The sequence below is a fragment of the Corythoichthys intestinalis genome, chromosome 1, assembly GCF_030265065.1.
Source record: "Corythoichthys intestinalis isolate RoL2023-P3 chromosome 1, ASM3026506v1, whole genome shotgun sequence".
In the NCBI taxonomy this organism is placed as follows: domain Eukaryota; kingdom Metazoa; phylum Chordata; class Actinopteri; order Syngnathiformes; family Syngnathidae; genus Corythoichthys; species Corythoichthys intestinalis.
The window spans coordinates 37,011,165-37,030,747 of record NC_080395.1 but is presented as its reverse complement, the minus strand read 5'-3'; the positions used below and the strand labels follow the sequence as shown (position 1 = coordinate 37,030,747).

The following is a 19,583-nucleotide window of genomic DNA, read 5'->3' as shown; positions in this document are numbered from 1 at the left end:
TACTGTCTGAGCGGGACATGTGCGTTAATTGCGTCAAATATTTTAATGTGATTAATTTAAAAAATTTATTACCGCGCGTTAACGCGTTAATTTTGACAGCCCTAAGATATATATATATATATGCATATATATATATATATATATATATATATATATATATATATATATATATATATATATATATATATATATATATATATATATATATATATATATATATATATATAAGAGTGTGACAATATCTCGATACAGCGATATATCGCGATATTTTGCAACCCGATGGGTTATCGATATGCTCCCGCCAAGAATCGATACTTTTATTTAACATATTGGTCATACAATGGAGTATGGATGCTGTAAACTGCTCAATGTTTGTTGAGCAATTCCTTGGCGGTCCACTAGGGGCGCTAGGGAGTGGCGGTGAGGGTAAAGTGCGCACAAGTTGTCTAGAGAAGAAGAGAGGAAGCTCAAGTGGGTTGAAAAAATAAAAAAGTTCCGTGAGAACGGTGGAGGAAAAAAGGAGAAAAATATTGCTACAAATCACACATGGGGACACACTTTAGATTTTATACCAACAAGAAAGGAAGTAAGGTGAATAAGGACTGTATGTAAGGCTGTATGCAAGAATTGTCTAAGAAAAATAAGTTTCACTGGGAGCTGGTGACGTAGTGGATACCGGAGTTTGTGAGCTTCGCTTTCATCACTTGAGGTAAGAAAGTTATGCAATGTAATTGACTTTTTAATTTACATGTATTATTTCGATGACATTTGGTGTTGAATGATATACAATAAACCAGGACCCTAAACTGGATGAAAATGAATATCGAACAAGCCCACATGAATTTACCGATTTATTTGATATTATTTGAGAACCAATTTCCATCTAGTTTACTACACAAACTGTTATGACTGTCATTTTGATACAATAAGCTATAAAATGGTTTGAATAGGTTCCAAGATATATAAAGTGATGTGCATGATAATTAATGTAGCCTACATATTAAAAATAGGTAATTATTGATGTAGCCTACATATTAAAAATAGGTAATTATTGAATTTTTAATTTCTATACATTCAATTCATATTTTTTTTTAATTCAATACTTCCAACACAAAAAAAATCAGGATTTCAACTTAAACGCTATGAAGTAGCTAATATTTTTTGTTTTATTTTGTTGTTTTTAAGGTGAGGAAGACTGTGACTGAGCAAGTCTGACATCTTAAATGCTGAAGCAGATAGCCGAAGTGCTCAAACCAAGCAACAAAGGTCATATACGAACAAAAGACCCACCAATTTTATCATTGCCCCACTCCAAGCTCAACTGCTGACACCTACGGCACTTTTTATTTATTTATTTTTTTAAAGATTTAAAACTTAAGAAATTAAGGGTGCCATTCATCATGGTCTCTCCAAGTGATATCAGTGGTCGTGGTTGGTTTCCTCTATATGTGCAGGGGCACAATTTGCAGTAGATTTATATTTTACAGCAATGTTGCACAGAAAAGGTGTCACTGCTTAATAAACGACTTAAACAGTATTTTTTCTATTTTTAAATATCTTTTTTTTTTTTTTTCGTTTCAACAGTTATATCGTAGAATGTCATGTATCCAATTTCTGACCAATATATCGATAATCGCTGTATCGTGATATAATCGTTATCGTGAGCCTTGTATCGCGAATCGTGTCGTATCGTGAGGTGCCCTGAGGTTCCCACTCCTATATATATATATATATATTAGAGCTGTCCCGACTAGTCGTCGACATGCGTCGACGGGCAAAACATACCGTCGACGGGTATTGACGGGTTAAAAAAAAAAATTACATGCGGATAAAGTTTATAGAATGGCGGGTGCTCGCGATGCAAGCCGTTGTTACTAACACCCCCAAGGGGGCCGCTGTTATTTCAATGTGACCGGCATTGTCAGATTGAGCAAAGAGGAAGAAAGTGGGCGAGCGAGAGAGAGGGAGCGAAACAGAACAGAGGGAGTGAGATCGGTGAGTTTGGAAAGTGCGCTGGTAGCGCCGAGTTCAATGGCTGCAGCCCCTGCGTTTTTGTTTTGGACACTAAAAGTATCCATAAAGAGCCATCCGACGCCTCTCGGTGTTTTGATGCACACCGCCGCCTTCCTGAGGAGGACATGGGCCGGACTGACGACAACGAGCCAAGTGAATCGCCGGTTCACTCCTCACTATGGCGAGGAGTTGAAAACACCGCCAATTACCAAAAAGGGCAGATTTGGTGACACATGAAAGTGGCATAGAGCCAAAAAAGAGGACCAGAATAGCCAGAGCCTGGAATAATTTCAAGGAAAATATGGAGGGTGCCACTGTGTGTACTCTTTGCTAAACTGAGCTCGCATACTGCGGAAGCACGTCGGCTATGAACAAACACTTGAAGCGCCGCCACCCAAGTATAATTTTCCAAGACAACAAGCTAGCACATTTTAAGTCCATACAACTTTCTAACGATTTTTTTTTTTTTTAATTGAAGTTACCTTTATGTGCGTCGTATCAACGTGCATTTTTATTTAATAAAATAGTTAATATATATATATATATAATTATATATATATATTTTTTTTTTTTATTATTATTAAATTTATAAGGATCATGGAAGCTCCCACTTGGGGAAAATATATACATACATCCTGTATATACATAATATAATGAATGGGAATTCGCCAAAACAAGCCCTACTACTGTGGGACCATTGGATTTACGAGGAAGTGAGTAAACATCTTGTTTTGTATTATGTCAAATACGAATACAGCGATAAAAAAAGTAAACACTACAAACTTTCTTTAAATAAAGGGCTACTTACGTTTGATTATTTATAGGCATATAAAAACATTAGCTGCACGTTAGCTGCACAACAACTGCAGCCGCCCTCCTCCGGGGAATGAACTGTAAATTGCTCTCCGCCGGGCGGTTTGCCAATCCGCAAAGTCAATCGACAACCCAGTCGTCGTGTCAAATAATCCGGGCTAATTATGTGTGATTGTCCGCTTCGAAGACTTTGGAACACCACTCGGTTCGAGTTAGCATGTCGGCTAGCTGTCACGCCTCTTGGTTTGTTTACATTCTCCGAAACCGGGGAAGGGAAATGACATATGTCCGATTTAGGTGTCATAAAATACCGTTCGGGAGGTGCGACAGTAAAGGTGAAGTCGACAGTTTTGACCATTATGGAGTAATTTTGCCATGTCGTCCTAAATAAGTGCATTTTTATTATTTCATATTCCATTTAGCACAAGACTGTTATTTGTCATGACCATGCCATTTATTTAGCAATTGGGGAAAACACTTGGATAAAAAGAATATCCTGTAAAAATATTGAAGTAAAGAGACAGAAACAATGACATTTTGCAGCTCTCTTCGTCGCGTTTTCCTCGTTGTGAATAGTTCCCCCTCGACGGGTTGACTGGTCCTTCTCAAGCCATTTATATAGCTATTGGGGAAAAATACTTTGATAAAAAAAATATCCTGTAAAAATATTGGAGTAGAGAGACTGAAACAATGACATTTTGCGGCTCTCTTCGTCGCATTTTCCTCGTTCTGAATAATTCCCCCTTAATGGGCTGAATAGTAAAACCGATGAGCCCAGTCTACCGCTGACGTCATCCACCTGTTGGGGACGCTAAAGCCCTATAATGGTAGGCGTGGCTAAAAGACAGGCAGATTAAAAGACTAATTTCTCGTCATCTGCGCTTTGCTAAATTGTTGTATATTGTCGAATCGTGTCAAAATATGATTCTAATTCACACAATAATGCCATTTAAGACTTTTTTTCTCCTGTCATATGCTCTTTAAAGTTATGTGTGTTATCATGCATAATGATAATTTTAGGTAAGAAATAAGAGAGTAATATAAGAATAAGATTTTTTATTTATTTGTTTTATTTTTTAAAAAGTTTGTTTTTATTTAAATAGATTTTTTTTTCCTTATGTTTTTTGAGTGAAAGCAGTGATTTTGTTGTGTTTTTTTTTTTCTAGTCACATCTAAGAAGCAATTGTTGGCTGTTTTCAACAATATACATCTAAAATAAAGACACTGATTGTCTAAAAATGGTTCAATATTAGGAGAGATGTCTTTTTTTTTCTATGTATATTTTTATAATTGCTCTTTACCTAAAAAAAAATGCGTTTTATCCGATTAACAGATGGAATTTTCAGAATACTCGATTACTAAAATATTCGATAGCTGCAGACCTAGTTATGATCCATCCAAGTCTGCTTACAAGGATGACTGTACACTTGTAGCTGTAACCTTCTGTTTGTACAATTCCAGTAACAATAGATTGGCACAGCTGTGATGCACAATGAGTGACATTCTCACCAGGCGGCAGAACCTCCAGACTGTGAGTCTTGTCATCAGAGTTACGAGCTTTGTTTCGGCCTGACGAGTCACTAGAGTCCCAGTCATCCTGAAAGAAAACAAACACACTGAGCAAAACTTTCATCCCTTCAATCAAAAATGTTGCTCTACAGATGGAGAAGTCAAGCAAACATGTTTCTATTGTCCACAAGAGCCACCCAAGTACTTAATGTAATTAAACATTAAAAGCCATTGGATCAATGCAATATGGGGCAATGCTATTGGAAGTCTACACTTAAGGGAACTGCACGCAACAATTGTTTTGGCAGATTTTCAATAACCTGTTGATTTTCCAGCTTTTCTGTGAAAAAAAAAATCATATTCTTTTGCTTCTTGACATCTTATCCAATCCCCCAAGCTCTATACCAAAGATCTGCTGATAAAAGATCTTTTGCCTTTATGTCTTCTTATTTTGAATCGTCAGTTGCCTTCAAGATGGGGATTGTGAGCCATTTACAAGAAAACTAATCCATCAGAAGCAGTGTGCATACGTTTATTAATTCCGTTTATTCATCCATCCACCATTTTATGACAGTTTGCAGGAAGGAAAAGATCCCCTTGTTTATTGAATTTAAAGACGTTTTTGACAACATCTTTTGCATAAAATTCTGTGGGAACCAGAGCTGTCCCGATTAGTCAATGTAGTCGACGTCATCGATGACGTAAATGCGTAGGGAGGGTACACTGTTGTGTCCTGTATCTTCAATGCCAAGCTTGCATACCAGGCGTGGCCTGTGAATGAACAGCTAAAGCGCCGTCACGCAGTTGTAATTTTGAAAGAAGACAGGAGACAACAAGCTGGCAGATCGTAAGTCCATCTAAATAAAGCCTAAGTTGGTGTCAATGAGAAATTGATAGTTCTGCTGAAAGGAAACGTGTTGCTCTGCAATTCACCGCCACTAGAGGGGTGTGGCATTGTGTTTGTATGGTTTTGGGGGACTCTTGTCGACTTCCTCTAGTTTTATCTCAGTTACACAACAATGCCAACGGAGATACAGCACTTGAATGCGGATCTTCAGCTCATCAACACTGAATAACAAATATTCATCATACAAATGTTGAGGCACAGGCGACGCAGAAGACCGTTACGGAGGAGGTGTGTCCGACTGTTGATGCCGCACAGAGACTGGCAGTTTACGATTTTAATTTTGGAAGACGACAAGATAAGAGACAACAAGCTGGCAGATTGTAAGTCCATCTAAAAATATGTTTTATTGAAGTTGCTAAGCCTGTCGCGATATGCAATGAGTCCATTTATAGCACAGTAAACAAAAATGAGGGCAGTAATTTTCACGGATGCGTTTTATCGCTGCGTGCGTGCATAGATAGAACACACTATAGAATTAAAGTTCAAACATACAAAATAAGGAAATATCTATATTACACACTATAAATGTTAGCATTGCTACATTGAGGCTAATGGGGGGGGGGCAAGGGGACAACCTACTTTAGCCTGCTATAAAACATTGGCAGTCTTCTCCAAAACGCAGACGTGCGGTTAAAAGTTGACACTTCAAACATCAGAAGTCGCTGGTTAACAGCATTTGCAAACGAAAAAATGGGGGTGGGGGGGGGGTCTATTATTGACACCACATGCAATGACGAAAAGTACTTTTTTGCGAAGCATAAAGCTTACGGTTAGCGGTTTAGCGAACGTACTTCCGATGAACATTTCAAATTAAAGCACGTCATGTTCGTCATATAATTTACGATTTCTGGTTCAATCCCACATACTTCAGAATTAAACAGTAAACTCATTTCAAAACTAGAAGCAGTTTGGCAGATAGTAAAAAAATATTTTAAAGAACCTTAAAGCTTTTTATTGTCAACCCCAGTGTAATTTTACTGTCAAACAAAACCTAAAAGAAAGAAATGTGTATATATAGCAACAGCATAGCTTTGCATTGTTTATGTCCTTTTGGATTAATGCTTAAAAACAATGCAAAACCCCACAGAAGAGCTAACAAAGACCAGGATTGTTGCGGTTTTACAACCAGTTTACCCGCACTGATGACATTACAATACACAATACAATGATTTGCGAATCGAGTTCAACGTTAAAAAGATGTTGGACCAACATTCCGCTGTCGATCTTATATCGTTGAATAAACGTCACTTTTGCACGCTCAATTAATATTGTTTCAACGTTGAAATCCTTACAAAACCTAAACGTCATTTCGATTATCAATAATATCGCAACAACGCTGAATTGATGTTATGTTTTCGACCAAAACGCCCGCTCCTCCATAATTCAATGACTTTTCAATCATATTTCCCGGTCAATCATAAATCAACTATTTGTCAACATTAGTTCATCAACTATAAAACAATGTTAACTCAACCATCGGCTGATATACCATAGAACAACGTTGTTGCAACGTCACTTGACGTATAAAAATTTCGACGTTTAATGATGATTTTGATGGAAAATCAACGTTTATTCAATGTCGGTCTGCTACCTGGGAACCGTTTTCTTTTCTCGATGAAAATGAATGCTGTACAATAATTCTGTCACTTGATCCATCCCCTGCCACCAAGTGTCACATGTCGAGTACACACAGTTTTACATGGGCTGACATCTTTCGTTGTGGCTGTGTGACACAACTGTAAATTATTTCACGGCCTCTTAAGATGAGAGACATCAGCTCTCGTCTGCCAAGTGGCTTTCCCCCCTACATAAACTTAAATCAATCTATTATTACAACCCATGTTCTTTCTGCAAAGTCCTACCAAAAAAAAACTGTCTACTAGCTTATACCATGTATTTTCCTTGTCCCTTTTACACGAAAACAAAACAGCAGTATCTAAAACTGCTCATGAAACTCGCTCTCACAGGGGGAAAAAAAACACCCCATCAGCATATGGGCTTAGTTGCAGCATCTAATATGAAGCCAAGTAAGTGTGGCTTCCAGTAGCATTTTAATAGCTAATGCATGGGGTCTTTGCAACACAGCAAAGTGGCTGACGTTAGTGGAACAAACTTGATGTCACACTGAAACAGAAATTTCATACCACTGGACATTTTAGAGTGATTTCAGCCAAGTTGGAAAATCCCCCAACACATGCTTGCACATCATTAGAACCTTAAACCACATAAGTAATAAATAGAAACGCAGCCCATTTTTAATGCAAGAATCTGCCAGGAAAACTTGGCAATTATATAATCAGAACTAATTAATAGACAAAGACCCACTGTGTTCCTAACAACACGGATTCACATCTAATTTTGCCTCGTTCATGGATGAAATACACAACACATCACGCATCATTACCATTGCTATCTCTTTCTATCATCTCTTATCTTGTTTACCCAAGGGGCACAGAAGCAAATGTCAGTTGTCTTCGGCCGAAAGGCGGACTAGACAGTTGACTGCTCGCCAGTCAATCTCACGGCATATTCAAAGGCTGGCAACCATTCACACTGCAATGAAATCAGGCAAGTGTCATTCTGCAGGATCAGTGACTGCATATAACACATTAAAAATACTATGTTGCTTCTAAATTTGAATGCCTGCCCTTAAACAATTCAGAATCCAAACAACATTTTCATTAAAAATGGATGCAGTCTTCTGCGACGTCACCATACATCTGGTCAAAGACAGAGTGGTTTTTTTATAGGGATGTCCCCGAATCAATCACCTTAAGAGAAATCGGGCCGCATGAAGTCATTTTTTAAAGCATCGGAATTGGGTAAAAACTAGGGCTGTCAAAATTACGTTAAAATATTTTATTTCACGCAATTAACGCACATGCCCCGCTCAAACAGATTAAAATGACAGCACAGTGTCATGTCCACTTGTTACTTGTGTTTTTTGGCGCTTGGGTGCGACTGATTTTATGGGTTTCAGCACCATGAGCATTGTGTAATTATTGACATCAACAATGGGGAGCTACTGGTTTATTTTTTTGATTGAAAATTTTACAGATTTTATTAAAACGAAAACATTAAGAGGGGTTTTAATATAAAATTTCTATAACTTGTAATAACATTTATCTTTTAAGAATTACAAGTCTTTCTATCCGTGGATCGCTTTAACAGAATGTTAATGTGAATGCCATCTTTTTGATTTATTGTTATAATAAACAAATACAGTACTTATGTACAGTATGTTGAATGTATATATCAGTCTTGTGTCTTATCTTTTCATTCCAACAATAATTTACAGAAAAATATGGCATATTTTATAGATGGTTTGAATTGCGATTAATTACGATTAATTGTTAAGCTGTGATTAACTCGATTAAAAATTTTAATCGTTTGACAGCCCTAGTAAAAACAAATTGTTTTCAAAATTAATGGAATTATTTTTATTTTTAAGTATTAACTCATTGGCTGCCATTGACGACGACAGACTTCCAATTCATTATGACTGGGAGAGAGGGCAGTTAAGGGAGTTCCATAAAATCGATTATTAGATGCATCGCGATTCAACACGTGGCGATTCGTTCCGCTCGTAGCGTAACGAAATTCAAGACACGTCTGCCGGCCGGACACCTTTAACGGACGCACGCACAACATTATGATGGATGCTGCCGGTTACTGAGCGAGAGATTTACTCCTTTTCAAAAGACTGGAAAATAAATTTGTGTATGAGACAGGCAGGAAGCCGGCGGTCGCACTTCTGTGCGCAAGTTATTTTTCAGAGCAAGAGGGGAAGAAAGATAGTTCGTTGCTCCTTGTCTTTCAGATGTACAGCAGTAGTTTCAAGTCATGTCAATTGAAAAATGTCCTGAGTGTGTTGCTAAGACCTGTGTGCGCCTGTCAGAGGTGAGTACACGAACCCTCGTGTACGGTTTAGCCTTTATTGCTGTTGTTTGAGATGGTAATAGTTAGCGCCGAGCGCTAAACTAATTAGCTAATTCGGTAACGTGCATTTCATATGCAGAACGCGTAAAACCATGATTAAGTACCGCGGTAACACTACAAACATGCGAAATAGTACAGAAATCTGTGAAAACAAAATATATTGGTTAAAAGAAGTCTTATTTCTAAAGAAACTGTTTCCAGAAAATGTGGAATTCATTCCACCTGTGTAAATTTTATTGTATTGTTGAGAGAGATAAGTACTCCCTTTAAAATGGTTAATGTTACCAATGGTTGAGAGAGATAAGTACTCCCTTTAAAATGGTTAATGTTACCAATGTAACCTAATTACCAATGACATTTACGAGCACTTTCAATCCGGTTTCCGCCCCCTCCATAGCACCGAAACAGCCTTACTCAGAATTACAAATGACCTTCTCATAGCATCCGACTCCGGTTTATTATCAATTCTCGTCCTCCTCGATCTCACTGCCGCCTTTGACACAATTTCCCACACAATCCTTCTCGACCAACTCTCCTCCATTGGTATCACCCACACACCCCTTTCCTGGTTCACTTCTTACCTGTCCAACCGCACACAATTCGTCAAATTCTGCCCCCATAAATCCAATTCCCTCCCTGTATCTGCTGGCGTGCCCCAGGTTTCTGTCCTGGGGCCGCTCCTGTTTCCCATTTACATTCTCCCACTCGGTTCCATCTTCCGCAAACACAACGTTCACTTCCACAGTTGCGTGGCTGACACCCAGCTCTACATCTGCTCAAAACCAACCGCCTCCCTCCCACCATCCTCCCTCACCCTCTGCTTAGATGACATTAACTCCTGGTTCTCCTTTAACTTCCTCCTACTCAACAGCCCCAAAACAGAAGTCCTCCTAGTCGGAACCACCGCAATGCTCTCTCATGTCCATAAGTTCTCTATTACCATCAACAATGTACCAATCTCTCCTTCTTCTCAGGTTAAGAGTCTGGGTGTCATCCTCGACAGCAGGCTCTCCTTCCGATCACATATCAACAGCATCACCAGATCAGTCTATTTCCACCTTCGCAACATTTCTCGTCTCCTCCCTTCTCTCACCCGCCATACCGCTTCCACCCTGGTCTGTAATCTAATAACCTCCCGGCTCGATTATTGCAACTCACTGCTCTTCGGTCTCCCTAACAAGTCCCTCCAGAAACTGCAGCTCCTCCAGAACTCAGCAGCACACCTCATCACTCGAACCCCCGCAACACACATCACCCCGATCCTCCGTCAACTTCACTGGCTTTTCGTCAAACAAAGAATCAATTACAAGATCCTCATCATCACCTTCAAAACACTCTATGGCCTGGCCCCTCCCTACGTTTTCAATCTACTCCGTTTAAACAATCCAACCAGTCTACTTCGCTCTACCACCATTCTCCCCCTCTCCGTCCCCCCGTGTCCGCCTCTCCACCTTTGGTTCCAGAGCTTTTAGTCCAGCTCTGGAACTCCCTACCCACTTTTTTCCTTTAAATACCTTTTTATCGTACTGCGATTCCATGTCTCTTGTGAAGTGTCTTTGTGTGGTTTGAAAAGTGCTCTAGAAATAAGATGTATTATGAATGTTTTTGCACTTTCTTGTGGAAATTAAAAAAAGCAGCTTCAGGGCAGATTTTTGTTGTATGGGCATGTTTCCATCGTTCCTGTTGAATTATTAGAATATTTTAAATATCCTAATTTTCGGACTATAAGCCGCTACTTTTTTCCCTCATTTTGAATCCTGCGGCTTATAGTCCAGTGCGGCTTATTTGATGATTTATTTGGGTTAATAGGTAAAACTTTATTTGACAGCGGCATCATAAGACTGTCATAAGAACGTCATAATTATGACATGACACTATCATGGGCATTACTGAATGCTTATGACAGATGTCAATATGTGTCATGTGGCATATTATGTCACTAACTCCATTTATGTCAGCTCACATCTTTTACGTCCATTCAAAAGTGAGTTAATTTGCTAGATGACACTAACCAACATCCATTATAAACATTCATTAATGCTTATGACAGTGTCATGTAATAATTATGACTGTATTATGGCACCACTATCCAAGAAAATGTTACCAAATACAATAGCTAGCAATTAATGAAACAACTGGAACAGTAACTGAAGAAATAATTAGCACAGAACATGAATTTTGATTGTTAGTTACATCCGTAGTGCCGCAATGCATGCTAGGAGGAATGTTGGATGACAACAGTGTTGACAGCAGGTGGCAGCAGAGGTTGATTGTCTCCCCCAAGGGAGCAGTGACGGCCAAATGAAGATTTTTTAAACAATAAGGCTCTGCAGCCAATTGGTTCAAAGCTTCATGGTGGTTCATTTGGTTTCATGACAGTCTTATAATGCATTTGTCAAATGAAGTGTTACCAGTTAATATCTTTCGGTGTAAATATCCCATAATAAGGACAACTGCGGCTTATAGTCCAGTGCAGCTTATCTATGAACAAATGCTGTTTTCATGTCAAATTTGGTGGCTGGCGGCTTATAGTCAGGTGCGCCTTACAGTCCAGAAATTATGGTAAATAATGGACATAAATTTGTTTGGCTACTTTATTCATTAGTAATGTACGATGCATCAATAATCATGATAATCGTGACAACCGTGATCATCGTCAATCAAATCGTAGCAACCTGAAACGTTATTGAATCGAATCGTGGGGTGCCTAAGATGGCACACCCCTAATGGCAGTGATGCTTTTTGGTCGGCATCAAGACTGTGCTGAATGTCCTAGTCTTGATGAAAACGGAAGGAATTTCGACCCTGCTGCAACACAGGCGGACTGTAAATGAAACATGACAACTCCAAACATCATCATCCCAATGAGACAAGAACCTGCAGTGTGTCAAAACAGCTTAACTAACAAAGTGCACACACTGTAACAAACATTTTCAATATTTAATTTAGAGCTTGAAGTAACTACAATGACATGGATGAAAGTCTAAATAAAGCTGCCGTGTTTCTTTTATGCATTTTACATATACTATAAATAAATGCATCGATGACTCATGTTGAGTGAGGTGTCCTGGAAGAGTTGATTAAAAAAAATAAAATTGTATGATTTAGTAAATTAACACAATTTACAGCTGTAAGTAGATAGTACTAGTTATAATAGTACAAGTCATGTATGAAAGCACTATTTAACCCGGTATAATTAATAGTCCTAGTCCATTTCATGCCAAGAAAAAGGTGTTTGCCGGCTCTTCTCACACCTGCTGCTTGGTTAATAGGATCAACTTTAAATCCCCCAACACATCACGACATGAGTGCGAATGAATGAGGGAGGGAGAATTAGCCAGTGTCAACTCATATTTGCACACGTGTTTCTGTGGGCCCCGAGAAACATTCGAGCGTTCGGTGAAGTTACATGCGCACATTATGTAAATGAGCAAGTGTGCGTGTGTGTTTGTGTGCTCATCCTCTAATGGTCAATGTGTAATCCACTATAATCTGATCACATCTGATGATAGATTAACTAAGAGGAGCCAAGAGCTCACATACATACACACACAAACAGTTGGATGTTGTCAGCGTGCATTCATGAATTTTCCATTCGTGGTCTTTTAGACAACGATGACCTCCAACTAAGTGAACTTCTATGTGCACTTACTGCACTGACAAGAGCAAGAACAAGGGTCATATTTCTCCAATATTGACTATTCGTAATACTAAAAACTAGGGCTGTCAAAATTATCGCGTTAACGGGCCGTAATTAATTTTTTAATTAATCACGTTCAGATATTTGATGCAATGGCGTACCGCACGCATGCTATTTTTAGACCATGACGTCGCATCGTAAAGCGGAAGTAAAGCGAAATGGGACATTATAGACCCGCCTTCGTATAGAAACAATGTAATTTGTGCTACTTTTCGCCGGTAATCTTTCAAAAACAAACATGCCAATCATGCATTGCTTTTTTTTGGACTTGTAGAAACAATTCTAGACATTACGACACATGAAGGATATTTTCTTCATACGTTTCCGGAAACCAAAAACTCGGGAGGAAAAAATGTGAAGACCGAATCAACTTGCGCGGACTTTAACACCAGCTCGGTGAATCCATTCACATTTCATATGCAGTAAATATTTTGTTGGGTTGGCATGGTCTTTCAGAGGACAAAGAGGTAAGCCATTTTTATATTTTTAACTTATTTTTTTTGCGTAACGTTGTGCCGTACTGCTTCTGTCTGACAATGAATGACCTGAAAAGAATTACAATGGTATCTGACTGCCACTGTTACCGTTTACAACTTTAGTAAGGGGGAAGTGTAAATGAATTATAGAATTAAGATTTGTTATCAATGAAAAAATTAAAAGTGTCCGTTCGCTGTCACTGAGTAGCATTTGCGATCGCTACACAAAGCTAACTAGATTACCCCCAAGAACGGTCAGAGACGTAGGACAGACAGGAAGACAGGGCTGATGGTAAAGGATAGCTTGTTGAAAAAAGGAGAATGTCATTATCAGTCGCGTCGATAAAAAAAGCTAAGGCTATGCTTGGGTCGGCTCGTTTTTTTCGTCTTTTTCAGCCTTCGACACTCAAGCCGTCTCTCTAACTGAACATTTTAATGTTCTTCCACATCTTTGCCAGTGAATTTGGCACCAGGCACATCATTTTTGGAGAGAATTGGTAGGTTTAGCTCTGTAAACATCTCCTTCGTACACGATTTCCATTCATTTCCTATTAGGGACAAACGGTGGCTTGTCCCTACTTAGCAACAGTAGCTAATGTCATGAATATTAATGAGCGGAAGTGACGTGTTGCTTGCGGTACGCCATTAACGCACACCCCGCTCAGATTAAAATGACAGCAGTGTAATGTCCGCTTGTTACTTGTTTTTTGTTGTTTGGCGCCCTCTGCTGGCGCTTGGGTCCAAATGATTTTATGGGTTTGGGGAGTGAGCATGGTGTAATTACATCAATAATGGCGAGCTACTAGTTTATTTTTTGATTGAAAATTTTGCAAATTTTAATAAAACGAAAACATTAAGAGGGGTTTAAATATAAAATTTCTATAACTTGTACTAACATTTATCTTTTAAGGACTACAAGTTTTTCTATCCATGGATCGCTTTAAGAAAATATCAATAATGTTAATGCCATCTTGTTGATTTATTGTTATAATAAACAAATACAGTACTTATGTACCGTATGTTGAATGTATATATCCGTCTTGTGTCTTATCTTTTCATTCCAACAATAAGTTACAGAAAAATATGGCATATTTTATAGATGGTTTGAATTGCGATTAATTACGATTAATTAATTAATTTTTAAGCTGTAATTAACTCTATTAAAAATTTTAATCGTTTGACAGCCCTACTAAAAATAGAAATTTGAGTAATCAAGACGGATATGGCAACAGGTATTTGGCAGAAATACAGCAAGTCCATCATTTAGTGTTCTGCAACAATTGGAGACTTGGAAGTAGAACTGTAGAGGCAAATCAATCAAAAAAGAAGTAAAACATTAAGCAAAACTACATCTTGGCAATGTTATCTATCCACGTTGTCTCTCTCATGTCCTCTAACAAAGTATGATTAATATTCTTCTTCCCTCAGTAAATATTGATATTAGAATCAGCCTGCGCATGGTTCTGCATCACAGCATCTTTTAAAAGTCACCCCCCACCCCAACTGTTGTAGTCCCTGTCGTTACACATAATTCACTTTTTATTTAATTTTCCATCCATTTCATCCATCTTTTATGGCGCTATTCCTCACTTAGCTGATGCCCATACCAGCTGGCTTTGGTCAAGAGACAACGTACACTCTTTACTGATTACTGCCCATCGCATTATGTGACAACTAAAAAAGTCATCTCCAGTTACAACTAGGCATGTGCCGGTATGAGATTTTGACGGTACGATAACCGTGAGCAAAAATACCGCGGTTTCACGGTATTGCAATTATAGCTCCAAAATTTTGAGAAAAAAAAACTTTTTTCCATTGAACAGGTTTTTTTTTTCAGAACATATTTGCAAATTGGAACATGAATATAATGTGAAAATAAATTAATGTGAAAATAAATAAACAAAAAATAACAAATATTTTATATAAAATTAAAATAAATAGAACCTAGACTATACCCACAGCCAGAGCTCAAGTTGCTCAATAATAGAGCAAGAACAAAATAATTGCTATAAAAAAGTAAGAACACTTCTAAATAAAATTAAAAATATATACTGTATGACTTTTTTTGAGGGGGAGAAGCTGAAGTTTCGCCATTTTCAGCCACTGTGTCAACTCTCTTCTACATGATGTCATGCCTTTGTGTTAAAAAGAACAAAGAATTCATAAGTTAATAAGTTAGTTAAAAATGTATAAGTTGGTTTTATAAGTTAGTTAAAATGTAAATATTGTTGAGGTTTCAAGGTTTCATCTAAAACAAAAAGTGAGGAGTGAGACCTCCTTTCTCATTTAGCGATCTTTGACGCGATCCTTTTTTTTTTTCTCCCCCCTTCATTCAAGCTTGTTTCTCACTCAGCGGCTGTGAGACATAAAACGTCGACCAAGCTGCTCTCCCAGCTTAGCCTAGGCTAACATTCGTCTTTGTAAGTTTTAGTTAGTTTGTATATTGAATTTGAAAGGAAAATGTATGTTTTGTTTTTGGCGACCTTTTTCATGGTGCTACTGCTATCCTGTTGAACCTACTCACATGTGGAAAAATACAATTGTATAACGTTTTAAATGTATTCATTTGTATATTTCACCACGATTTGAGAGCTCAATAAATTGAAGAAAAGTACGCCTTGTGTTTCGAGGGTTGGTTTTTGGGTTTGCTGGCTGTTTAGTGACACTCACGGCAACAAACGGGAAGGGGTGAGCGGTGCCGCACCAAGCCACTTCGGCTGCATTTTGGCACATGAAAAATAGCGAATACCGTACTAAGGTATGACGGAAAATTTTAGTGGTTTTGAAACCGCGACGTTTTCACACCACGGTAAACCGTGAAACCGGTAACCGGCACATGTCTAGTTACAACCAGCAAATTGTAAATTATATGCAGACAAACAACAATTCAATAATCAATAACTTGAATATAACAGTGTTTATGACAGCGAAAGCAAACAAAGAATCAAACTGAAGTGTTGGGCTGCCATGACTGGAGGACAGACAAGAGTGGGAACTTAGGGCTTTTTTCCACTTTACAAGCACATACACTTCATTTATACTCTTGAGTCACAAATGTCCATGTGTGTTTACTTACCACATTGACTTAAAAAAAAATGCACCTCAAAAATCCAGCACAAAACCCAATTGATCTCGACTGCTACTCTTTTTTTTTTTTTTTTTTTTTTTTGTAAAAACACCAGGTCTGTGCTATTGCAGGAACAACAAGCATGAGCACAGTCAGTATTAATAGGGCCGGGAAACTCATTTTTTAGTACAATCCCACCCTTTGACAGTCATAAATACGAGACAGGCTTCAGTTTGCCTTCATTGTGAGTTTATTCACAATTTCACAGTTTTATTTTGCCTGACTAGAACTCCTTGAAGTTATGTGACCCAATTACAGGGAGTGTACATGATTGTTTGTTACTTATTGAATAACTAACTTCTGGATTTACAGTGATTCAAATGGAACAGAAAAGAAATGTGATGCATTAAGATGCAATATTTTGGTGACAAAGTAACTATAATGGTGACAAAACAAAATAACTTGACATCAATAGTATCACCTAGCATACTAGCCTATTTTTAACATGCTAGTACGTAATGCATGTCATCTCCCATAAACCAATAAGTACCTAGCACGTTACTAAAACAGCGTAAGTCATTAAACTAATTTTCATTTACACACAATAATTATAAGGAATGCAGTGATCCCTCGCTACTTCGCGCTTCAAACTTCGGGCCCTCAGTCCATCGTGGATTTTTTTTTTTAATTAAAAAAAAAAAAAAAAAAAATACAAATGAGCTGTCCCAAGCCGATTGTGCTGTAACTCTCCCTCAATTCTTCCGTCTCCCTGCTCGTTGTTGCTCAGGCAGTACACTGAAATTGCTTATTAGAGTTAACGATGATTGTTAGACGTTTAATGTTTGATCAGATGCCTTGAACCCGATGCTTCAAAGCGCCGTATGCGTCAATCATCGTTTAACTTGTTAAACTGTTACTGTGGCAACTCATTGTGTGTAAGTGAGCAGCTTGAGCAGATTTGAGTGGACTCACTCGTTGAAGCATTTAATATTTAAATATAATTACATAAAAGTTTTTTTTTTTTTATACTTTGGGGAAAAAAGTGGAAAAAACATGTCCTATATGTATCTATTTCCAATGCTAAATCTGAATAATTACACTGAACACACAAAAAAAAAAAAAAAATGGGGGGGGGGGGGGGGCGCAACTTTACGTTTTTTCACGCGGCGGGTTCTGGTTCCCATTAACCACGAAAAATGAGGGATAACTTTACAGGCCAATCATAACAAAGCTGACAAAGGCAGAAACTAGGGATGGGAATTCCAACTAATTTTCTTGCCGTCTAATCTCAGATTTTATTTGCAACTTGGTCGACTAGTCGATAAGCAAGAAAACTTGCTATTTAAAACACATATTAAATAAAAAGTTTAAAATGCAAAGATTTTGTGTATTTAAGAGCTATTTTAGCCCAAACATTCTGAATAAGTTGTTTATTAAATTCTATTACCGTAACAAAAAATGACTAAAGGTAAACAATTCAAAGAGAAATACATTCCTGATACGTTTGCAAAAACTTCCGCTGCCCCCTCTTACGTGCGTGTGTGTTTACTCTCTGCACGTGGAGGTCAAGGGACGGGATTTTATAACCCGGACATTACATCACTTTTGGTCGGCATCAGCAACAAAATAACCCACACATTTCCAAAGATGGATGATGGTCTGTGTCTTCCTCGGTTCTAAGACTCAGTAGCAAATTCATTTCGTTAAGTTTATAGTTTAATTTTTCTATGTTTTCAGTTTGCCATGTTGATAATTGCAGTGTTTGTTTAATGCTTTGCGTCTTACGAGGAAGAGGAAATGACGATCGGCCCGCCATGATCTTTACGTCCACAGCCTTCGCGCTATGCCTGGAGAATTTACTGGCTGCTTTCATGCATGCCGCGTCCCGGTGAAGTCCTGGACATTATACTAGGACGCGACCCAATTAATGTCCGTGTCATCTCCGTATCAGTCGGCCCAGTTAATTCCTTTTGGACATGAGGTCTACCGGAGTTCAGCGTATGTCTGAAAGGGGCACAGATGCTCCGTTTAACCGACTCGTAAAATACAAAACGTTTAATTATGAGTAGTCGGTTAAACGATTAAACGACTAGCCGCGGACATCCCTAACAGAAACATTTTCAAATAAAAAAAACTACAACTAACAACACCAATATTCAACAAGATAGTGGAACAGTAATACAGTGGTACCTCTACATACGAGGTTAATTCGTTCCAGGACCTTGTTGTTAAGTCGAAATGGTCATATGTCAAGCAGGATTTTCCCATAAAAATACATTATAATTCCATTAATTCATTCCACAGCCCGAAAAACCTACTGTAAATCCTTAATAAACACTGCTTGTACTATTGCAAATGGAAATTACACATAGCAAAACAAATAAATCATAAATTAATATGAGAATAATATAATATTAATTCCTGTAATCATGTAACGAATCTGATTCTAACGTGGCTGGCGTTTTTTGCGTACTGTACCTGAACGCACCGTGTGGCTGACGTAAAAGTGAGATAGTGCGGTAGACATTTTACTTTCTCTTGTAATCTTTGTTGCTGGAGTCAACTGAGACGGACAGTTGGCCCGTTTTGTTTCACAAGTTGATGGAATAAATGATTAGAAACTTGACGAAGCTGGCGATTTCTTTGGGGATGTTACCACAATAAAATTCGTCACCTTAACTTATAAAGTGGAATGTTCATTCGCTGCCACCCTCCCAGTTCAAATGGATTGGACGTCTAGTAGTGATAAACTCATTCCAATTCACAGCAGAAGCTTGTTTTTCTGGTTATTAACTGTTTGTAGAATATCCTACAATGATTTCCTGACCAATGTATTGATAATCGTTGTATCGCCATATCGTCAGATCATCGTTATCGTGAGCTTTGTATCGCAAACCGTATCGTATCGTGAGGTAACAAGAGGTTCCCACTCCTAATTCAGACCCCTTAAAGATATCGAAGAGGTCATTCAACTAGCAGTCAGTCGACATATTGTCACAAATGTTATGAAAATATTTTATAAACGTTGAAAAGTGTCCTTGTTTTGCTTTAAGACACTCTGAATGTTACAATTTTAAAGAATTTTCTTCTGGTGGTGACAGTTTGACATGGAACAGAGAAGCTCATTTTCCCCCCCAAATCTGAACAACTGCATAGTTG

General features: G+C 38.1%; 1 protein-coding gene across 1 annotated transcript in view; it reads right to left on the bottom strand.

Annotated features, from left to right (window-relative positions):
- The window catches only part of galnt2 (UDP-N-acetyl-alpha-D-galactosamine:polypeptide N-acetylgalactosaminyltransferase 2), a 146,225-nt gene that overhangs the window by 77,246 nt on the left and 49,396 nt on the right, over positions 1-19,583 (bottom strand). The window contains exon 2 of the mRNA XM_057852322.1: positions 4,336-4,423. Within this exon, the coding sequence (XP_057708305.1) occupies positions 4,336-4,423 (88 nt within the window). The remainder of the gene's footprint in view (positions 1-4,335; positions 4,424-19,583) is intronic.